Source organism: Mesoplodon mirus, assembly GCF_964341445.2.
Source record: "Mesoplodon mirus genome assembly, chromosome: 3".
NCBI lineage: Eukaryota > Metazoa > Chordata > Mammalia > Artiodactyla > Ziphiidae > Mesoplodon > Mesoplodon mirus.
The window spans coordinates 38,011,257-38,035,987 of record NC_138978.1 but is presented as its reverse complement, the minus strand read 5'-3'; the positions used below and the strand labels follow the sequence as shown (position 1 = coordinate 38,035,987).

General features: G+C 36.8%; 1 protein-coding gene across 1 annotated transcript in view; it reads right to left on the bottom strand.

Moving 5' to 3' along the window:
• CCDC30 (coiled-coil domain containing 30) overlaps positions 1 to 24,731 on the bottom strand; it is a 129,640-nt gene that overhangs the window by 69,368 nt on the left and 35,541 nt on the right. The window contains exons 7-8 of the mRNA XM_082614037.1: positions 4,415 to 4,540; positions 2,261 to 2,398 (exon numbers count right to left, since the gene is read on the bottom strand). Of these exons, the coding sequence (XP_082470163.1) occupies positions 2,261 to 2,398; positions 4,415 to 4,540 (264 nt within the window). The remainder of the gene's footprint in view (positions 1 to 2,260; positions 2,399 to 4,414; positions 4,541 to 24,731) is intronic.

The following is a 24,731-nucleotide window of genomic DNA, read 5'->3' as shown; positions in this document are numbered from 1 at the left end:
TAGAACAAAAGGATATCCTTTTGTCTTCTGATACAATGCACTGAGAAGGATATAACATCACTTCTGTAGTACTCCTGCCAAAATTATGTAACCTAAATTATATTGTGAGGAAACATGAGAAAAATCCAAATTGAGGGACATTCTTCAAAATAAATGATTTGTACTCTTCAAAAATAGCAAAGTCACGAACAACAAAGAATGAGGAACTGTTGCAGATTCAAGGAGCTTTCGAGATGTGACAATGAAATGCAATGTACGGTCCTGGATTGGACCTTGGACTAGGAAAAAAAAATGTCCTTTTGCTATAGAGTGGGGCAATTAGTGAAATTTGAATACAAGCTGTAGATTAGATAATAGTACTATATTAATATTAATTTCCTGATTTTGAGACTTGTACTGTGATAAAAAGATGTCACTGTTTTTAGCAAACATACATGGAAACATTTAGGGGTAAAGGAGTATTATGTCTCTACTCTCTGAGGGTAGGAAAAGTGTGTGTGTGTGTGTGTGTGTGTGTGTGTGTGTGATATGCAAGAAAGAGAGGCTGATAAAGCAAATGTGGTACCGTGTTAACATTGGGAGGGGTAAAAGTATATGCAAAGTCTTTATACTATTTTGCAACTTTCCTGTAAGTCTGAAATTATTTCAAAATAAAAAGTCTTTTAAAAGAGAGGGAGAGAAAACCAGATTACCAGGACAGTGATCTGGATCTCTGGTTTTATACTGTATTCTTCTCACTTCATTTCATTCTCTATGTTAAGTTTTCTGATGATATATTGAAAGAGAAGATCCTTCAGTTGTACATTGTGATGAAAACTCATCTTGCTAAGGTCCTAGAAAACAAAGCTTAGATGTAGGATGTGCCCTACATATCTATCCTCCCAGGCAGCGAACCCTATTTGCTGGACCTTTTCCTCCTTAGGTCACATACTATTTGATCTATGTCCCAATCCCTCAGCAACTTACTCCCTGACTTCAGGGTAACAATTTCATATAGGATAAATTTGGCCTTGATTTAGTCCTCCACTTCACATGTGGTATTAAAATATAACTCAGTATATTTTAACTGTTGTGTTCAAGCCTTTAGTCCTTCCTGTCATTTTAATCAACATCAAGAGAGTGACTGAGGAAGGGAATTTTTCAACCAGGAGTTGATGATAACCTAATAGGTAGGACTCTAGAAATTACACTACTGGCAATCTCTCCATTTAGTGTTGGACTAACCCTCATCTGGTAGTGCCATTTTATACTTGGGGAATGAATTGGGGTTGGGACATTTAAACATTTTCTGAATTCTAAGTATAAGCCTAATTTTCAGTATAATTGGGAAAGATGCTTTGATTCTAAGCCTTTAAAGTTGAAGACATTTTAGTAAACCTCTGTTTTTGCATTTTTTACTGTGGTAAAATATAAAAAAACATAACATTTACCATCTTAAGCATTTTTAAGTGTGCAGTTCAGTGGTATTAAATACATCCACATTGTTGTGCATCCATCACCACCATCCACTCCCATAACTTTTTTCATTTTGTAAAACAAACTCTATACCTATTAAATAACTCCCCAACTTTTCCCTCCACATAGCTCCTGGCAACCAGCATTCTACTTTCTGTCTCTATGATTTTGACTACTCTAAGTACCTCATATAAGTGGAATCAAATAGTATTTGTCTTTTTGTGACTGGCTTATTTCACTTAGCATAATGTACTCAAGGTTCATCCATGCTGTAACATATTGCAGAAATACCTTTTTAAAGGCTGAATAATATTCCATTGTGTGTAGATACCACATTTTGCTTCATCATTCATTCATTGATGGACACTTGGGTTGCTTCCACATTTTAGCTATTGTGAATAATGCTGCTATGAATATGTGTGTACAAATATCTGTTCAAGTCTCTGCTTTCAATTCTTTTGCATATATACCCAGCAGTAAAATTGCTGGATTATATGATAGTTCTATTTTTGAGTTCACCTTTTACATTATAATATGTGCTTTAAAAACTAAGCCATTGGGAAGCTTATTTAAAGTAAAAAGTTTATAGATTAATCCTAAGAGTGAAGTACTGGCTGAAGTCTGAATATTTATTCTGAAATACAGCTTGATTTATAATCCACACTCTAAGGCAATTTATTCTATAATAATAAAAGAAACTCCAATTTCCAAGATATCTTTTACTGAAATTAGTTTCCTTTTATCTTATCCTCATAAAAGATACGTCATACATCAAACATTTAAATGCATAATAATTTAGTCTCACCTTTGTTTCTAATTCAGAATTCTCTCTTTGTAGCAGGTCATACGCTATTAAAAAATGGTTTCTGTCTTCCTTTGCCCCTTGAAGACTTTGAATTTCATTATAAAGGCATATAAGTTCTGACTTTGATTTTTGCAATTCCTGATTAAGAAATGACAATATTTAGTAGAATAAAATAAGACTTTCAGTAGAAAAGGTATACTATTGCTAAAAAGGAATCTTTGAAATGATTCTGACAAATTTTTTGCTTTAAATATTTCAACCTGTCCTCTGGCAGACAGACTCCTTTCTTTAGTAAAGCAAAGATTCCTTAAATCAATTAATTAAGCTAAGCATTCTTTTTCTAAATTTGCCTTTCTCTTTTAATGTCCTCCCTGCTCCAATTCTGAAAAAAAGTACCCAGAAATTAAACACAAGGAAGCTCAAAGAACCAAGGCAAGCCAGCCCAAGAGTAGCAGGCTCCTTCCTGCAGTGGCCAAAGTCTGGGCACTGGGGTCTCCAAACAGAGCCTGATAGTAAAAGCTGGTGGAGCATAAGATAGTTCTAGAAGCTAGCAGCAACCGGCCCAGAGGGGCTTTCTGCACAGGGGCAACCCTAACAGGGTCAGGCTGGGTAAGAAGTGTTGTTTGTTGGTCTTGTCAAAGAGCTCCTTCCCATAGACAACCAGGAACTGGGTTCCATGTGCCCTGTAGGAGGCCAAGCCTAAGGCCCTGGCTCTGGACAAGGCACCCAAGCAGTGGAAAGCAGCCCCTGGACCGGCCATGGTTATGGATGGTCACATGCCATAAGCATTCTTAATTTCTATCATTTATAGGTTCAAAGACTGGGTTTCTAGTTATCCCTACTTTACACAAGGCTTGTATAGAGGTAAATCTTCAGCAACTCCTGCATTAGTTATATTACCTGTTTTAAAATGTATCTTTTTTTTTTTTTTTTCTTTTTGCGGTATGCGGGCCTCTCACTGTTGTGGCCTCTCCCGTTGCGGAGCACAGGCTCCGGACGCGCAGGCCCAGCGGCCATGGCTCACGGGCCCAGCCGCTCCGCGGCATATGGGATCCTCCCAGACCGGGGCACGAACCCGTATCCCCTGCATCGGCAGGCGGACTCTCAACCACTGCGCCACCAGGGAGGCCCTAAAATGTATCTTTTAAAAGTTACTTTTTATAGGACAGGTGCTGTGTGGTTTACCTTTAATCTTGTGACAACCCCATAAGGTAGGGTTACTGAAACTGAGGCTCAGAGAACTAAAGTGATCTGCCTAAATTCATATAGCCAGGAAATGGAAAAGTTGAGATTCAAACTGTCTGACTGACTTCAAACACTGTGTTCTTCACTACAAATTACGCTGTCTTACTTAATAATGCATATTCAGTGACTTAATCAACCAGTGTTTCCTCTAATCCTCTGATTTTTTTTCCATATTCATGAGAGAAAACATTTTAGTTAGATGTAGATTTTAATCATTTTTCTGCATTGATGACATGGAATATGCAGTGTTTGATTGGTGGATGAAGGGGCCTGAGAGTCAGGCCATAGTGCCCTATGAAGGAACAGGTGACATAAAATTTATTTAGGAGAGGAGCTACTTGGTATATTCCTAAAGGCTTGAGATCAGAGAGGGAGGAAAGTGTTGATGAGGAAGGCACTGGGCAAAAAGGAAAGAAGGTAGGGAGTGGCCACCCAAAACCATAGCAAGAGGGCAAGTAGTATCAATGTCCTACCTCATTTCATGGAAAATTCCTATAAGTCATCAGCATGGGATATAGAGTATTGTGCTAGCTCTCACCCACCCTACAAACTGATTGTCACCATTCTCTAAATTAGTGGTCTAGACTTCCATGAACTCACTTCCAGGTCTCTCTTCCAAATATAGGCTGGTATGTCTCCTGATAGACTTTTCCAAGATGGTACGACCAGCAGTTAAAAGGAGAGACAAGTCCGGGCCACTATGACCACGATAATAATCAAATCCATTCTACTTAAAGGACTCTTTTTGGGTAGTGTTGGAACTCAGCCTGGAGAAACAACAGTCACCCCATTGTTACTGGTATAAATAATATTCTATAGCTACATTTTAAAATAAAAATGAATGATAACATGAAATCCCTAAATTACAAATGCAAAACCAGGAAAATAACATCCTGAATGGCAAAATACCTCACTGTCAACTTTCAAAGCCTTCTGCACAGTATTAAGATCAGATGTCAACTGCTTTTTCCTTTCTCTCTCTTCTGACAACTCACTTTCAAATATTTCAATTTTTTCTTGGCTCATTTTCAATATCTGCAAAAAGTATTTTACATAATTAATTCTATGTACAATAATCATGTATACTATAAGTTCTTTTTTTTTTTTTTTTTTTTTGCGGTATGTGGGCCTCTCACTGTTGCGGCCTCTCCTGTTGCGGAGCACAGCCTCCGGACACGCAGGCTCAGCGGCCATGGCTCACGGGCCCAGCCGCTCCACGGCATGTGGGACCTTCCCGGACCGGGGCACGAACCCACGTCCCCTGCATCGTCAGGCGGACTCTCAACCACTGCGCCACCAGGGAAGCCCTATAAGTTCTGATAATACTTTTCTGCCTAAACAATTATAAAGTCATCTAGGGGAGAGACAAACCTGGGAAAAAATAGTTCATGGTACCATAGCTCATAAGATAGGTTTTCCTCTCTAAGCCTGTTTTCTCAGCTGTAAAATGGAACTAATACTTGTCCTAAATACATTATAGCCATCAGAGTAGGAGTCAAATGTGATTTTGAAAGTATTTTGTAAGTTTTAAGCACCTACCAAATATAAGGAATTTTTATTTTATTTGGTAAGAATTTTATCTTATCAAATTGATGATAATAATAATAGTAATTTCAAAAATAATGAGAGCAATGACTATTTTATTTATTTAGTGCTTACCATATGTCAGATGTTGTAGTAAATGCTTTACATGTATTATCTAATTTTGTTTCCCAGTACCCCTATGAGACTAGAACTATTATTGTATTCTTTTTAGAGAGAGCATAAGTGAGGCTCAGATAGATTAGGTAATTTGTGCAAGGTCACACAGTCAGGACTGGTATTCAAACCAAGGCTAATTTATAAGCCCTTCCTCTTATTTTTATTTTATTAAAAAAAAACTGAGGTATAATTGACATAGCACATTATATTAGTCTCAGGTGTACTATATAATGATTCAATATTTGTATATTTTGCAAAATGATCACCACATAGTTCATTTAACATCCATCATCACACATAGTTGTGATTTTCCCCCTACTTTCAAATATGTAATACAATCTTATTAATTATAATCACCATGCTGTACATTATATCCCCATGACATTCATTTTATAACTGGAAATTCATACTTTTTGATTTCCTTCATTCATTTCACCCGCTCCCAACCCCTTGCTTCAGGCAACAACCAATCTGTTCTCTACATCCATGATTTTTTGTAATTTTTTTTTAAGATTCCACATGTGAGATCATATGGTATTTGTCTCTTTCTGTCTGACTTATTTCACTTAGCATAATTCCCTCAAATTCTGCATGTTCCTCAATTCTGCATGTTGTTGCAAATGGCAAGATTTCAGTATTTTTTAATGGCTGAATAATATTTCATTGTGTATATATACCACATTTTCTTTTTCCATTCATCCCTTGATGGACACTTGGGGTGTTTCCATGTATTTATTATTGTAAATAATGCTGGAATGAACATGGGGGTGCACATATCTTTTCAAATTAGTGATTTTGTTTTCTTTAGATAAATACCCAGAAGTGGAATTGCTGGATCATATGGTAGTTCTATTTTTAATTTTTTGAGAAATCTCCATAATGTGCTGCACCAATCTCCATAGTGGCTGCACCAATTTACATCTCCACCAACAGTGCACAAGGGTTTACTTTTCTCTACATCTTCACTAACACTTGTTATTTCATGTCTTTTTGATAACAGCCATTCTAACAGGTGTGAGGTGATATCTCATTGTGGTTTTGATTTGCATTTCCCCGATGACTGGTGATGTTGAGCATCTTTTCATGTGCCTGTTGGCCATCTGTATATCTTCTTTGGGAAAATGTCTATTCAGACTCTTGGCCCATTTTTTAACCAATTTTTTTTTGCTATTGAGTTGTATGAGTTCTTCATATAATTTGGATATTAACCCCTTGTCAGATATATGATTGGCAAATATTTTCTCCCATTTGGTAGATTGTCTTTTCATTTTATTGATAACTTTCCTTTGTTGTGCAGAAGCTTAGTTTGACATAGTCCCACTTGTTTATTTTTGGTGCAAAATAGCACCAAGACTGATGTCAAGGAGCCTACCACCTGTTTTCTTCTAGGAGTTTTATGGCTTTAGGACCTACATTCAAGTCTTTAATCCATCTTGAGTTAATTTTTGTGTATGATGTAAGATAGTGCTCCAGTTTCATTCTCTTGCATATAGCTGTCCAGTTTTTCCAGTACCACTTATTGATGAGACTGTCCTCTCCCCATTGTATACTCTTGGCTCCTTTCATAAATTAATTGACCATATATGTGTGGATTTACTTCTGGGCTCTCTGTTCTGTTCCACTGATTTATGTGTCTGTTTTTATGCCAATACAATAGTGTTTTGAATACTACACCTTTTAAGATAGCTTGAAATCAAGGAGCATAACAAAGCCTCCAGCTTTGTTGTTCTTTCTCAAGATTGCTTTGGTTATTCAGGGTCTTTTGTGGTTCCAGACAAATTTGAGGACTATTTGTTCTATTTCTGTGAAAAATGCCATTGGGAATTGTGATAGGGATTGTACTGAATCCGCACATTGCTTTGGATAGTATGGACATTTTCACAATATTATTTCTTCCAATCCATGAGCATGGAATATCTTACCACTTATTTGTGTCTTCTTCATTTTCTTCATCAATGTCTTATAGTTTTCAGTGTATAGGTGTTACACCTCTTTGGTTAAATTTATTCCTAGGTATTTTATTCTTTTTGATGCAATTGTAAATGTGATTGTTTTCTTTATTTCTCTTTCTGATATTTGTTATTTGTTGGTTATTATTCAATAGATTTTTGTATATTGATTTTGTATGCAACTTTATTGGATTTATTTACTAGTTCTAACAGTTTTTTGTTGTAGTCTTTAAGGTTTTCTATGTATAATATCATGACATCTGCAAATAGTGACAGTTTTACTTCTTCCTTTCCAATTTGGATGCCTTTTCTTTCTTTTTCTTCTCTGATTGCTCTGGCTAGGACTTCCAATACTACATTGAATAAAAGTGGCAAGACTGGGCATCCTTGCCTTATTCCTGATCTTAGAGAAGAAGCTTTCAGCTTTTCACTGTTGAGTATGATGTAAGCTGTGGTCTTGTCATATATAGCACTTATTATGTTGAGGTACATTCTGTCTATACCCACTTTGTTGAGAGTTTTTATCATAAATGGATGTTGAATATTTTCAAAAGCTTTTTCTGCATCTATTGATGTGTAGTATAATTTTTATCCCTCATTTCGTTAATGTGTTGTATCACACTGATTGATTTACAGCTGTTGAACCATCCTTGCAGCCTTGGAATGAATCCTACTTGGTCATGGTGTATGATCCTTTTAATGTATTGTTGAATTCTGTTTGCTAATATTTTGTTGAGGATTTTTGCATCTATGTTCATCAGGGAAATTGGCCTGCAATTTTCTTTTCTTGTGGTGTCTTGTTTGGTTCTGGTAACAGGGTAATTCTGGCTTCATAAAATGAATTTGAAGGTGTTCCCTCCTCTTCTATTTTTTGGAAGAGTTTGAGAAAGATTGTTAATTCTTCTTTGAATGTCTGGTAGAATTCACCAATGAAACCGTCTAGCTGTTACTTTTATTTATTTTTATTTAAAAATATTTATTTATTTATTTATTTATATTTACTTATTTTGGCTGTGCCGGGTCTTAGTTGTGGCACACAGGATCCTTAGTTGCAGCATGTGGACTCTTAGTTATGACATGCAGACTTCTTAGTTGCAGCATGCAGACTCTTAGTTACAGCATACATGTGGGATCTAGTTCCCTGACCAGGGATCGAACCCAGGCCTCCTGCACTGGGAGCATGGAGTCTTACCCACTAGACCACCAGGGAAGTCCCTAGCCCTTATTTTTAATATCTACTTTATTCAGACTTGCCAAAGTTTATTTTCTTTTGTGTACAAAAACCTATTAGGAACTTAATTTGAGGTCAAAATGCAGCCTAGTGAATACAGAGTGAGAATCGAGAGAATTTCCTTAATATTGCCATGAAGCTGCAGAATCTTCTCCACAGTCAGAGCAAACCTGTCAAGTGAACTAACTGCATATTTGGATTGGCCAGTCAGGGAGCAGTATGAACTTGACAAGTCTATACTCTCTAACTTGCGAATTGCGTAATGATATGTCGGAAAAGAGTCCTACGGGATCTGTCCTACTATTTACCAACAGTGGGACCCTGAGCCAGTTATCTAACTTTTCTTAGTCTCAGTTTCCTCCTCTGAAAAATAGGGATAATTATGGGCACCTCAATTGTACAAGTATATGTAAATGGCAGTTTATATTATTATTGGATTGTTCTGAATTTTCACATTTACTCTTTGGTTGGACAACACCTTTAAATCATCCTTACAATTTCAACATACTAGTTTATCCTAAATACATTTTTAATGGGCTCCTTCCTGAATGACTAATCCTGGAAGGTTTTCTGTAACCACTGATCACAATCATAGGGTGTAGATTTACCATACATTTTGTCTATTTTCAGTAATTCTTAAGCAACCTTATGGAGTCTGCCTCTTCTGTATTAGAAAGTGTAACTGAATATGATCTTTTTATTTCTTACCTCATTCAAATCTTGTATTTTCACTGTCTCTTGAGCTTTCATACTCGTTTCTCATCTGTCTTCCTATATTACTGATAATTCAGGCTCTAAGAGGGAAATCTTAAACCAAATAAACCATCAGTTAAAATACATACACATATGTGTTATTTTAAAAAAATACTGAAAAGATAAGCTACATTTCTTAAATGTCTTTTCCAGAGGCTACACCCCTGAAATCTCCCTTACCAACAAGTTTTACCTTTTTTCTGGTCTTGGATCCTTTGAAGAGTTGCTTTATTATATATTTGAGCCCTTGCTCTGTTTGCAACTTAACGAAAGGGAACAAGTACTATTAGAAAAACATACTAGAGAATCCTGATGATTCTGAATTAATCAAGCTGATAATTTACCTTATTTTTTTAACTTTACGAAAGTAATTTGTTATTGTTGATTGGCCCAGTAACAAATGCAAAGGAGTTTTATGAGTATTTAGATGTAATTCAGAAACAGAAGACACCAACATTGATATTACTTATTACTTTTATTCAGAATTAGGTTTCAAAAGAAACTTCAATTTGAAGTTTTTAATTTAATTCAGAGATAAAAATATTCCTTTACTTAGGCTGAAGAAAGGAAAGAGTTGATTCACCAAAGATTTTTATCTAACTAAATTTGGGGGAAAGTATTCTGGAGTTTGCTTATATTTCTAGGTTCATAACTTACTGCTAGATGTGTATTTAACCTACAGATTAAAAAAATAAATTCATTAGTTTAGTAAAGCTGGTTATCAATAATTTACCTTTCTCATGTTTAATATCAATAAAACAGAAATAGCAATCTCAAATTGATGAGTTAGAAAAAATGGGGAATGCTACTGGAAAAATGGATGCTAAAACCCAAGTGTAACTTTTATACATCCTCCTGTCCAGCGGTATGGACAAAACACCTACTTAAAAATCATGTTGACTTAGTAGCAGTGCACAAGGATATAGGGAAGGAGATATCTTTTCCCCAGATCAGCTTCTCCCTCTGCATTAGCTGCCATCTGCACTGGCGAACGTTTCTGCACATCCACACATGACATGCTACTTAGTCCCACCCTTACCACCTGTGATTTCCCAGTGCCAAGTGCAGGAAATGTTTCAACCCTTAAAAATGAAAACTTCCCCCATTTCTTTTGTGTTTTCTCAGGACAAGAATGTCATGTATTTTAATGCTATAACTATTAAGAGATAGATTTTCAAAAGAAAATATATTTGAAATTTACCATAATTTGTGGCACACTAAATACAGTCATGCATTTAGGCAATTTATGCACTTCATGAGACCGACGATCAAAGTTTAAAGCAGAAAAACACAGGGAAGGGGCCGCAATAATGTGAGAAATGAGCAATGGGATATACAGATCTCTAGGAAGACCTCCTACCTCACCTGTCAGCCAGCAGTAAGCAAAGAGGAGAACTAACGGACTTCTAGGGAATCCCCTCACTGGCACAGGGTAGCCGCCAACAGCTGTTGAGAACGGTGTAACAGCTCAGAATTTTCCACTTTCAGTGTTCTGCTATCTGAAAGGTGGGGGCCATCTAATACTCTGAACCAAATTGTGTCTCTCAGGCACCGTGTGACTAGAGTTACTGCCATCCCCCAATGTGCTTGTGTTGTGCTGTCCTCTCTCACAGGCATAGTCAAATGAGATGGTGGCTGCAGCTCCTGTAGAGAATAAAACACTGCCCGGTCATCACCTCCTGGTAGAGATGGTTTATGTGCTCAGTGCTGGGCATGTTGTAACCCCCGTGAGTTATAATATGCTTCCCCTATGAATCCTCACGAGACTTGGTATGATGTAGAAAATGAGCTCTAGGGCCAGACAAACCTGATCAATTCCTGGCTCTGCCTCTTACTTTGGTCAAGTTCTTCTATGTCCTCTCAAATATGAAATGGAATATACCTACTTACTTTGGGGAGGGCTGTTATAGGGATTGTATAAGATTATGTTTGTAAACCAAGATCATGGCATACGACCAATGTTCAATATATCATGACTACTGTTATTCCTGCCAGATACCTAGCATTTCTTCCATTTTAAGCATTTTCTCTGAGAACATGCATACTAGCAGCACTAAAATGGCATATTTAATGGTAAATCTGTCTGCATATAAAAACAGGTAAAGAACACAGTCATATATTGAGGAGTCTGCTTGATTTAAGGGAATCGTTTTCTAAATTATTTGTTCTTTTGAAGTCACAGGACTCCCCCCTTCCTTTTATATTTAAAAGAATATTTTCTTTTTTAGAACATTTTTTAATATTTATTTATGTATGTAGGTATGTATGTATGTATTTTTGGCTGCGTTGGGGCTTCGTTGCTGCGTGTGGGCTTTCTCTAGTTACGGCGAGCAGGGGCTACTTTTTGTTGCAGTGCATGGGCTTCTCATTGGGTGGCTTCTCTTGTTGCAGAGCATGGACTCTAGGTCCGCAGGCTTCAGTAGTTGTGGTGCGTGGGCTCGGCAGTTGTGGCTTGCAGGCTCTAGGGCACAGGCTCAGTAGTTGTAGCACAAGGGCTTAGTTGCTCCATGGCATGTGGTATCTTCCCGGACTAGGGCTCGAACCCGTGTCCACTGCATTGGCAGGCAGATTCTTAACCACTGCGCCACCAGGGAAGTCCTCGAAAGAATTCTTATGGGGAAACTGTCTACAGAGTGCCCTCAAGTGGAGGCTTCTCTGGTTGATGTGGAGGCAGAAGACCTAGAGACTTGCATCTGTGGAACAGCAAGAACCCCTGAAACACAGTTTGGAAACTGCAGTGGCAAAAACATGGGTTTTGTAGTTAGTTGAAATCTGAAATCTTGACTTCCACATTTGTGCATTTGTGATCTTGGTTTCCTCATCTGTAAAGCAAGGTGAACAATACCTACCTCTCCAAATTTCTGTTAACATTAAATGAGTTATGCCAACCCCCCACCCAGAAGAGTCATTGCAACATTATAGGTACTCAGATCTTAGTTTCTATCCTTTCACTTACTTTTTTTGTAGTATACAGAAAATAAAGTAGTTAGAGGTCAGGAATAATTGCATGAGACACCCAGTACCTGCCTAAGAGCTGAAGATCCATGAAAAGGAAAGCATGGCACTAGGTCAAGATCTGGAAATGAGCTCATGGGAAAGGGCTGTTACTCTTTACCTAAGGGTTACAGCACTCAGTTCACTTAATTCCTCTGCTGAGAATGACCCTTTACTTAATACTTATTGTTGTCACCATCACCCAGCTGCTAAACACAATCAAGGAAGCTTGAGGTTTTTTCTTCATGAAAGATTAAGAGAGAACTGTGAAGGCAAAAATCTGTTTATAGTTACATCCTCTTTCCTCAGGAAATGACTTTAAAAAATCATTTAAGTATAACTGACTACTTATTCATCAAGTACCTTTTCTAGTTTTAAAGACTTCTACTTTAAAGAGAAGAAACATTTACTTACAATGTTCCTCGTTACCTCATTCCAGCTGGCTCTACATGGGATGAAGTAAGTGAAAGGATCAGTGAGAGTCAATATAAAGCCTTATTATTTTAGAAATCCACACATATTTCAAGTCTTAATGACAAGGAAAAGAAAACTGGTTTCTATCACAGCCTACAGGATTGAGATTAGACACAGAAAAAAATTTCTGATACTTAATATTAAACATTAGGGAGAAAAACTGTATGATCTTCTTTTTTTAAAATAAGATAGATGCTCATTTATTCAGAATGTCATAGACAACATCTATCATAGAGGGAGGTAGATTAACCAGTTATTCTACAAGGCTCTTCTCTGTTGTCAAGAATGTTATGATACAAAGGGCCACAAGGTGTCATATCTCCCTTCAAGAAGGAACTTGACACATTCTTCTCAGGCAGCCTCCAGTGAATGACTGAGCATGGTGAGGATATTAAAGCCTGGTCATTTCCGGTCAGTGTGGATCCTCTACAGGTTATCATTGTGCCAAAGCCCTTGCTGGCCTGGCTGAGACTTCTCAGAGCTGCAATACAGTCTGAGGCTCTTCTTATCCAATCTTCCTTCCTTCTCTCTCTTCTTTAACAGATGCCAGGACTTCATCATGACCTGAAGGGTTTGCCCATGTCTACTCCTTCTTTTTATCCTTCACAGGTACCATCCCAAACAACTCTCCTGCAATTCTAAGTTCATCTTGGTGCCTGATTCCCAGAGTGGCCTCCTTCAGGTGAATTTATGGATGACACAACAAGGAATAGGCCACTATCATGGTCACCATCAAAAACAAAAGAAAATGATGATTTGATTAAAGACATAAATATAAATACCGAAGAAATTCAGTGAACTGCAAGAAGGATGAACTTAAAGAGACCCACACTGAGGCACAGTATAATCAAACTATTTGAAAGACAAAGAGAGAAATAATCTTGAAAGCAGCAAGAAAGAAGTGACGTCACATACAGGGGATCTTCAATAAGATTACCAGTAGATTTCTCATCAGAAACTTTAGAGGCCAGAAGGCAGTGGGCAGATATATTCAAAATGCTACAAGAAAAAAAAAACCTGTCAACGAAGAATCCTATAACCAGCAAAACTGTCCTTTCAGGAGTGAGGAAGAAATTAAGACATTCAAGATCAACAAAAGCTGAGGGAGTTTGTTACCACTAGACTTGCCCTATGAGAAATCCTAAAGGGACTCCTGCATGGAGAAATCAAAGGATATTAAACAGTAACTCAAAGCCATATGAAAAGATAAAGATCTCAGTAAAGGTAAATACATGAGCAATTATCAAAGCTAGTATTATTGTAACTATGGTTTGAAACTCTATTTTTTGTTTCCTACATGATTTAAAAGACTAATACATTGTTTTAAAACTATTATTAGTCTAAAAGCTAGCACCACTGTAACTTTGGTTTCTAATTCCACATTTTGGTTTCTGCATAGTTTAAGAAACTAATGCATTTAAAAAAGCAATCATGGGGCTTCCCTGGTGGCACAGTGGTTGAGAGTCCGCCTGCCAATGCAGGGGACACGGGTTCGTGCCCCAGTCCGAGAGGATCCCACGTGCTGCTGAGTGGCTGGGCCCGTGAGCCATGGCTGCTGAGCCTGCATGTTCGGAGCCTGTGCTCTGCAATGGGAGAGGCCGCAGCAGTGAGAGGCCCGCGTGCCACAAAAAAAAAAAAAAAGCAATCATTAGTTCATGTTTTTGGACACACAAGATACAGAGATGTAATTTTGTGACATCAATAACTGAAAAGGATGGGGGCAGAGCTGTAAATAAGCAGAGTTTTTGTATATTATTGAAGCTAAATTGGCATAAATTCAAATTAGGGTGTTATAACTTTAGCATGTTAAATGTAATCCCTATGGTAACCACAAAGGAACCAGTTATAGAATATAGTCAAAACGAAATGAAAAGGGACTTAAAGTGTTTCATTACAAAAAAATCAACTACATACAAGAGAGACAGTAATGCAGGAAATGGAGGACAAAAAGCTATAAGGTACATAGAAACAAATGGCAAAAAGACAGAAGTAAGTCTTACTTTAATAAGTACTTTAAATATAAAGGGATTAGTTTCTCCAGTCAAAAGACAGAGATTGGCAGAATGGATAAAAACAAAATATGATTCAACTACATATTGTCTATAAGAGATTCACTTTAGATCCAAAGACACAAAGAGATTAAAAGTGAAAGGATGAAAAAAATTTTCCATGCTAATAGTAGCCAGAAGAGAGCAGGGTTGGCGAAACTAAAATTAGATGAAATAGACTCTATTTTTTTAAAACTTTTTTTGGCCATACCCCATGGCATGTGGGATCTTAGTGCCCTGACCAGGGATCAAACCTGTGCCACCTGGATTGAAAGTGCAGAGTCTTAACCACTGGACCACCATGGAAGTCCCAGACTTTAAATCAAAAAGGTTACAAGTGACAAAGAAGGACATTATATTTTAATAAGTAGTTCAATACAGCAACAAGATATAAAAATTATAAATATTTATGTACCTAATAATCAACCAAAATGTAAAAATTGGGAGATAAAGAGAAGAAATAAACATTCCTACAATAAGAGTTGGAGACTTCAATACCTTGCTCTCAATAATGGATAAAACAACCAGATATAAGATAAGTAAGGAAGCAGAGGACTTGAGCAACACTATAATTCAATGAGACCTAACAGACAGGGGACTTCCCTGGTGATCCAGTGGGTAAGACTCCATGCTCCCAATGCAGGGGGCCCGGGTTCGATCCCTGGTCAGGGAATTAGATCCCACATGCATGCCGCAACTGAGAAGTTCACATGCTGCAACTAAAAGATCCCACATGTCACAATGAAAGATCCTGCATGCCCCAACAAAGATCCCATGTGCCACAAGAAAGACCTGGTGAAGCCAAAATAAATAAATAAATAAAATTTAAAAAGATCTAACAGACATATATAGGTCTACTTAACAACATTATAATACTGAATCTTCTGAAGTGCACACAGGACATTCTCCAGGATAGACCATATCTTAGGCCACAAACTAAGTCTTAATGTATTTAAAAAATAGGAATCATAAAAGCGTCTTTTCCAACTACAGTATGGTGGAGTTAGAAATTAATAACAGAAGGAAAACTGGAAAATTCACATATTTGTGGAGATTTAAATGACATGCTCTTAATCAACCAATGGATCAAAGAAGAAATCATAAGAGAAATAAGGAAATACTTAGAGATGAATGAAAATGAAAGCACAACATACTAAAACATACAGGATGCAATGAAAGCAGTACTAAGGGGGAATTTTATAGCAACAGACACTTATATTAAAGAACAAGAGCGACTTCAAATCAACAACCTAACTTTACAATTTAAGAAACTAGAAAAAGGACAACAAACTACATGCAAAGGTAGCAAATAGAAACAATAAAGGTTAGAGCAGAGATAAACAAAACAGAGAATAGAAAAACCTAGAAAATCAGTGAAACCAAAAGTTTGTTCTTTGAAAATATCAACAAAATTGACAAACCTTTAGCTGGAATAACTAAGGAAAAAAGAGAGAAGATTCAAATTACTAAAATAAGAATTGAAAGTGGGGACATTACTACTGATTCTACAGAAATAAAAAGGATTATAAGAGAGTACTCTGAACAACTGTACATCAACAAACTGTATAACCTACATGCAGTGGACAAATTCCTAGCAATACAAAACCAAAAATGACTGAATCATGAAGAAATAGAAACTTTGGATAGACCTATAACTAGCAAGGACATTGAATTAGTAATCAAAATTCTCCTATACAAAGAAAAGCCCTGGATCTGATGGCTTTACTGGTGAATTCTACAAATTATTTGAAGAAGAACTAATACCAATCCTTCTCAAACTTTCCCCAAAACTTGAAAGGGAAGAAACACTTCCTAAGTCATCCTATGAGGGCAGCATTAACCTTATCCAAAGGCAGGCAAAGACACTACAAGAAAAGAAAATGACAGACTACTATCCCTTATGAGCACTGATGCAAAAATCCTCAACAAAATACTAACAAAACAAATTTAACACCGTATTAGAAAGATTATACACCATGACCAAATCAGATTCGCTCCTAGAATGCAAAGATGGTTCAACACAGGAATATTGATCAATGTAATACAACACATTAACAGAATAAAGCGAAAAAAACCATGATCATCTCGACTGATGCTGCAAAAGCATTTGACAAAATTCAGTACCCTTTCATGATTAAAAAGCACTCCACAAACTAGGAATAGAAGGAAACTACCTCAACATAATAAAATATATATGAAAAACCCACAGTGAACATGATACTCAATGGTAAAAAGACTGAAGGCTTTTCCTCTAAGATCAGGAACAAGGCAAGGATGTCTGCTTTCACCAATTCTATTCAACATAGTACTGGAATCAGCCAGAGCAATTTAGCAAGAAAAAAATAAATTAAAGGCATCCAAATTGGAAAGGAAAGAGTAAACTTATCTCTGTTTGCAGATGACCTTATGTGTAGAAAACCTTAAAGATTCCACAAACTGTTAGAAATAATAAATGAATTCAGCCAAGTAGCAGGATACAACTGCGACACACAAAAATGAGTTGCACTTCTATACACTAACAGTGAACAATCTGAAAAGGAAATTACAAAAACAGTTCCATTTACAGTAGCATCAAAAAGCATAAAATACTTAGGAATTAACTTAACCAAAGAGGCGAAAGACTTACACAATGAAAACTACAAAACGCTGCTGAAAGAAATTGTAGAAGACATAAATAAAAACACATCCCATGTTCATGGATTGAAAGACTTAAAAATTTATTGTCTGGAGCCGTATTAATATGCCAAATGTTATTGACCAGGGACGTATCAATACGTTTTTAGAGAGTGATACAATTAACATCACCATGGAAGTTGTTAGGGCTTAAAATTGATCAAGCATTCACTATACAACTTATGATTGTCATTATCATTCACATTTTGCTCCATTAGGTTTTTGTTCCAACCTTGTGTATATTATAAACACAAGTTTATGACTGTGAAATTTTTGAAAATGACACATCATGAAATTTTGAGTGAAGAAGAATTTTTTGGTGAATTTTATGCAGATACTTTCTCTGATTGTCCAAGCAACATATATACTAGTGTCTCAGAAGATGATAGTTCTTCAGAATACAGTTTTGATTCAGACGATGTGAATATTAGATCAACAAAAAGACAAAAAACCTTAGTGACTGACTCTGATACAGAAAGTGAAAAGGAAACTCATGGCGCTGGAGAATGCTCCTTTGATTCTACAGAAGAGGGGGCTGAAGGCAACATTTCACGAAAATTAGAAGACTTTACAGGTGTGTCAGATGTAACTATTGAATGTAATAACCTGCAAAGTGTTAGTGAAATAAGAGAATTAATTTTTGGTAACAATATTTTTGAGTTGATCACTTCTCAAACAAAATTGAATCACCAACAGAATAAAAAATCATATAAAAAGTATAAGACTTTAAAATAGACTGATGTAACCAATGACGTGAAGAAGTTTCTTGGATTAATCATTTTGATGGGACAAAAAAGAAAGTCACACTGGAAAAAATATTGGTCGACTGATCCCTTATTTGAAATACCAAAGATTATGATGAGAAGAAGGTTTGAACGAAGATTATGACAAGAAGAAGGTTTGAAGAAATAATGACATTTTTTCACTTTAAAGATAACTTGGAAACCCCACTTCCTGTAGACAGAATTTCAAAAGCTAAACCTCTTTTGGATTATTTTCTACCAAAATTTCAATCGATCTATATACCCAAACAAGAACTATCACTTGAGGAGGCAATGACAAAGTGGAGAGGACGACTCAGATTTAAAACCTATAATCCTGGAAAACTTACAAAATATGAAATTTTGGTCAGAATGGTTAGAGAAAGTGAAACTGGATACATATGCAACCTTGAGATTTACATGGCTGAAGGAAAGAAACTGCAAGAAACAATATTATTGGTCCTACAACCTTATCTTGGTTCGTGGCACCATATTTACGAAGGCAATTATTACAACAGTGTGTCCACAACTGAAATATTGCTGAAAAATAAAACCAGAGTTTGTGGGACTATAAGAGAGGATCATGGTCTACCAAACCAATTAAAGTTGAAATCTAAAAATCTACAGAGGGGAGAAATGACATTCTTACAGAAGGGAGAAGTGATTCTTCTTATATGGAAAGACAAGAGGTTAGTCTGCATGGTGGCAACTATTCATGACGCCTCCATAGCACCTACAGGAAAGGAAGACAGGAGGACTGGCCATCAGAAAACTAAGCCCACTTGTACACTGGAGTATAGTGAATATGTGAAAGGAGTTAATCGATCCAATCAATATCTGGCAAACCTCAAAATCCTCTGGAAAACTCGAAAATGGTATAAGAAAGTGGGTTTCTATTTGAGTAATTGCAGTTTATTCAATGCATTTAAAATTTATTGTAGCCTTAAGGCACAGAATAAAATGACTTGCAAGCAATTTTTGTTAGCCGTAGCTAGAGAATGGTCAGTAGGGTAACTGACCATTCTGGTGAATGTAGTGGTAGTCCCACCCTGGTCCCTCTTGTGGCATTTCTAAAAGAGCCCCCTGCAGAGATCCACCTTGTCGACTGTCAGTTAAATAAAGGAATATATTCTAGAGGAAATGTCCCACAGGACTAAAAAAAAAAAAAAAAAAAAAAAAAATGCTGCCAGAAAGTGTAGAGTCTGCTTTTCCAGGGGAAAGTGCAGTGAAACACAGTGTATTTGTAATAGATCTTCTGTTCCCCTGCACAGAGGTGCCTACTATACCGCCTATCACACTCTGACAAAATATTAGAATCCTTTAGTAAGACATGTACAAAGTTTCAAATAAATACATTAAGTGCAAAAAAAGTTGTTGATATTTACTCAAATGTGGGTGTTTCAATATTCACTTACATAACAAATCGCTGGACACAAGCATCAGTATCTGCAAAAATCCCCCAGTCAATAATGTGTTAATATTGTTAAGATGTTATTGCTACCCAAAGCAATCTACAGATTCAGTGCAATCTTTGCAGGAATAAAAAAAAAAAACCCATCCTAAAATTCATATGGAATCTCAAGGGATGACAAATAGCCAAAACTACCTTGAAAAAGAACAAAGCTGATGGATTCCCACTTCCTGATTTTAAAACTTACCACAAAGCTACAGCAGTCAAAACTGTGTTACTGGCATAAAGACAGACAATAGACCAAAGGAATAGAACACAGAGACCAGAAATAGACTTTTGCTTATATGATCAAGTGATTTTTGACAAGTGTGCCAAGACCATTCAATGGGAAAAGGACAGTCTTTTCAACAAATGATGCTGGAATAACTGGACATTCACATACCAAAGAATGAAGTTGGACCCTTATCTAACAGCATATATATAAAGTAACTCAAACTTATCAAAGACTTAAATCTAAGACCCAAAACTCTAAAACTCATAGAAGAAAACATAGGGGAAAAATTTCACAACATTTTCTTAAATATGACAGTGATTTCTTAGATATGACATCAAAGGCACAGGCAACAAAAGAAGAAATAGGCAAACTGGACTTCATTAAAACAATTTTTTTGTGCATCAAAGGTTACTTTATAAAAAATAAATAAATATTAAAAAAAAGATACTTTAACAGAGTGAAAGGCAATCTATGGAATGGGAAAAATACTTGTAAGTTATATATCTGACAAGGGATTAATATAAGTAGAACATATAGAGAATTCTTAAAACTCGCCAACATAAAAACAAACGATCTGATTTAAAAAATGGGCAAAGGACATGAATAGATACTTCTCAAATGAAAACATATGAATGGTCAATAAGCACATAAAAAAAATGCTCAACATCACTAATTATTAGGGAAATGCAAGCCAAGACCACAGTGAGATACCACATCACACCCAATAGGATAGCTATCATCAAATAAAATATAAAATAACAAGTGTTGATGAGGATGTGGCGAAATTGGAACACTTGTGCACTGTGGGTGGGAATGTAAAGTGGTGCAGTCATTGTGGAAAATGGTATGGTGGTTCCTCACAAAATTAAACAGAATTATCATATAATCCAGCAATTCCACATCTAGGTATATACCTAAAAGCAGCAGTCCACAACCTTTTTGGCAACAGGGACCAGTTGCATGGAGGACAATTTTCCCACGGATGGGGGTCGGGGGTGATGGCTTCGGCGGTAATGTGAGCAATGGAGAGAGATGCGGAGTGGCAGATGAAGCTTTGTTCACTCGCCCACCACTCACCTCCTGCTATTTGGCCTGGTTCCTAACAGACCGCGGACTGGTACTGGTCTGCAGCCCAGGGGTGGAGAGCCCTGCCCAAAAGGATTGAAAACAGGGACTTGAACAGATACTTGTATACTCATGTTCATAGTAGCTTTATTCACAGTAGCTGAAACATGAAGGCAACCCAAGTATCCAAAGATAAATGAATAGATAAATAAAATGTGGTATATGCATACAATGGAATATTATCCACCCTTAAAAAGGAAGGGGATTCTGATATATGCTATAACATAGATGAAATTTGAAGACATTATGCTAACTGAAATAAGAAACTCACAAAAGGACAAATAGTGTATGATTCCACTTATATGAGGTATTTAGAGTAGTCAAAATCATAGAGAAAGAAAGTAGAATGGTGGCTGCCTAGGCTGTGAGGGAAGGGCAGAATAAGGAGGTACTCTTTAATGGGTATAGAGTTTCAGTTTTGCAAAATGAAGTGAGTTCTCGAGGTGGACGGTGGTGATAGTTGAATAACAATATGAATGTGCTTAATATCACTGAATTGGATGCTTAACAATCATTAACATGGTAAATTATCTATTATGTGTATTTTATTATAGTAAAAAAAATTGAAAAAAAATTAAGTAAAACAAAGACATTTGCAGACAAACAAAACCAGAGAGTTTATCACTAGCAGATCTGCACTAGAAGAAATGTTAATCATGTTCTTCAGGCTGAAGAAGTATGGTACCAGATGGAAACGTGGATCTGGACAAAGTAATGATGAGCTCTAGAAATGGCCAATCAGCATACGAAAAAACACTCAATATCATTAGTCATTCAGGAAATGCAAATCAAAACTATACTGAGGTTACAGGCTCTTTCTTGGGGCTAATGGTGGACTCTGGGAGGGCTCATGCCAAGGAGTACTCCCCAGAACTTTGGCTGCCAGTGTCATTGTCCCTGAGGTGGGCCACAACCACACCCCACCTCTGCAGGAGACCCTCCAACACTAGCAGCTGTGTGGCTGACAGGGTCTTGGTGCTCTGGCCGGCTGTCAGGGCAGAGCCTCTGAGTTGGGAGAGCAGAGGTCAGGACACTGGACCACCAGAGACTTCCTGGCCCCACGTAATACCAGTTGGTAAGAGCTCTCCCAGAGATCTCAATCTCAATGCTAAGACCCAGCTCCACTCAACGACCAGCAAGTTCTAGTGCTGGACACCCTATGCCAAACAACTAGCAAGACAGGAACACAACCCCACCCATTAGCAGAGAGGCTGCCTAAAATCATAATACAGCCACAAACACTTCAACACAAACCACCAGACGTGGACCTGCCCACCAGAAAGACAAGATCCAGCCTTATCCACCAGAACACAGGCACTAGTCCCCTCCACCAGGAAGCCTACACAACCCACTGAACCAATTTTAGCCACTGGGGACAGACACCAAAAAAAACGGGAATGACGAACTTGAAGCCTGCAAAAAGGAGACCCCAAACACAGTAAGATAAGCAAAACGAGGAGACAGAGAAACATACAGCAGATGAAGGAGCAAGATAAAAACCCACCAGACCTAACAAATGAAGAGGAAATAGGCAGTCTACCTGAAAAAGAATTCAGAATAATGATAGTAAAGATGATCCAAAATCTTGGAAATAGAATAGAGAAAATGCAAGAAACATTTTAAAAGGAACTAGAAGAACTAAAGAGGAAACAAGCAACGATGAACAACACAATAAAAGAAATTAAAAATACTCTAGAAGGGATCAATAGCAGAATAACTGAGGCAGAAAAACGGATAAGTGACCTGGAAGATAAAATAGTGGAAATAGCTACTGCAGAGCAGAATAAAGAAAAAAGAATGAAGAGAACTGAGGACAGACTCAGAGACTTCTGAGACAACATTAAACGCAGCAACATTCGAATTATAGGGGTCCCAGAAGAAGAGAAAAAGAAAGGGACTGAGAAAATATTTGAAGAGATTATAGTTGAAAACTTCCCTAATATGGGAAAGGAAATAGGTAATAAAGTCCAGGAAGAACAGAGTCCCATACAGGAAAAATCCAAGGAGAAACATGCCAAGACACATATTAATCAAACTGTCAAAAATTGAATACAAAGAAAACATATTAAAAGCAGCAAGGGAAAAACAACAAATAACACACAAGGGAATCCCCATAAGGTTAACAGCTGATCTTTCAACAGAAACTCTGCAAGCCAGAAGGGACTAACAGGACATATTTAAAGTGATGAAGGAGAAAAACCTACAACCAAGATTACTCTACCCAGCAAGGATCTCATTCAGATTCAACAGAGAAATTAAAAACTTTACAGACAAGCAAAAGCTAAGAAAATTAAGCAGCACCAAACCAGCTCTATAATAAATGCGAAAGGAACTTCTCTAGGCAGGAAACACAAGAGAAGGAAAAGACCTACAATAACAAACCCAAAACAATTAAGAAAATTGTAATAGGAACATATATATCGATAATCACCTTAAATGTAAATGGATTAAATGCTCCAAACAAAAGACATAAACTGGCTGAATGGATACAAAAACAAGACCCGTGTATCTGCTGTCTACAAGAGACCCACTTCAGACCTAGGGACACATACAGACTGAAAGTGAGAGGATGGGAAAAGATATTCCATGCAAATGGAAATCAAGAGAAAACTGGAGTAGCAACTTTCATATTAGACAAAATAGACTTTAAAATAAAGACTATCTCAAGAGACAAAAAAGGACACTACCTAATGATCAAGGGATCAATACAAGAAGAAGATATAACAATTGTAGATACTTATGCACCCAACATAGGAGCTCCTCAATATATAAGGCAAATGCTAACAGCCATAAAGGGGAAAATGAAAGTAACACGATAATAATAGGGGATTTTAACACCCCACTTTCACCAATGGACAGATTAACCAAAATGAAAATAGATAAGGAAACACAAGCTTTAGATGACACATTAAACAAGATGGATTTAATTGATATTTTACAGGACATTCCATCCAAAAACAACAGAATACACTTTCTTCTCAAGTGCTCATGGAACATTCTCCACGATAGATCATATCATGGGACAGAAGTCAAGCCTTGGTAAATTTAAGAAAACTGAAATCGTATCAAGTATCTTTTCCGACCATAATGCTATGAGACTAGATATCAATTACAGGGGAAAAACACATGGAGGCTAAACAGTACGCTACTAAATAACCAAGAGATCACTGAAGAAATCAAAGAGGAAATCAAAAAATACCTAGAAACAAATGACAATGAAAACACAAGGACCCACAACCTATGGGATGCAGAAAAAGCAGTTCTAATAGGGAAGTTTATAGCAATACAATCCTACCTTAAGAAACAAGAAAATCTCAAATAAATAACATAACCTTACACCTAAAGCAATTAGAGAAAGAACAAAAAAAAACCCCAAAGCTAGCAGAAGGAAAGAAATCATAAAGATCACATCAGAAATAAATGAAAAAGAAATGAAGGAAACAATAGCAAAGATCAATAAACTAAAAGCTGTTTCTTTGAAAAGATAAACAAAATTGATAAACCATTAGTCAGACTAATCAGGAAAAAAAGGTAGAAGGCTCAAATCAATAGAAATAGAAATGAAAAAGAAGTAACAACTGACACTGCAGAAATACAAAGGATCATGAGAGATTACTACAAGCAACTGTATGCTAATAAAATGGACGACCAGGAAGAAATGTACAAATTCTTAGAAAAGCACAACCTTCCAAGAGTGAACCAGGAAGAAATAGAAAATATAAACAGACCAATCACAAGCACCAAAATTGAAACTGTAATTAAAAATATTCCAACAAAAAAAAGCCCAGGACTAGAAGGCTTCACAGGTGAATTCTATAAAACATTTACAGAA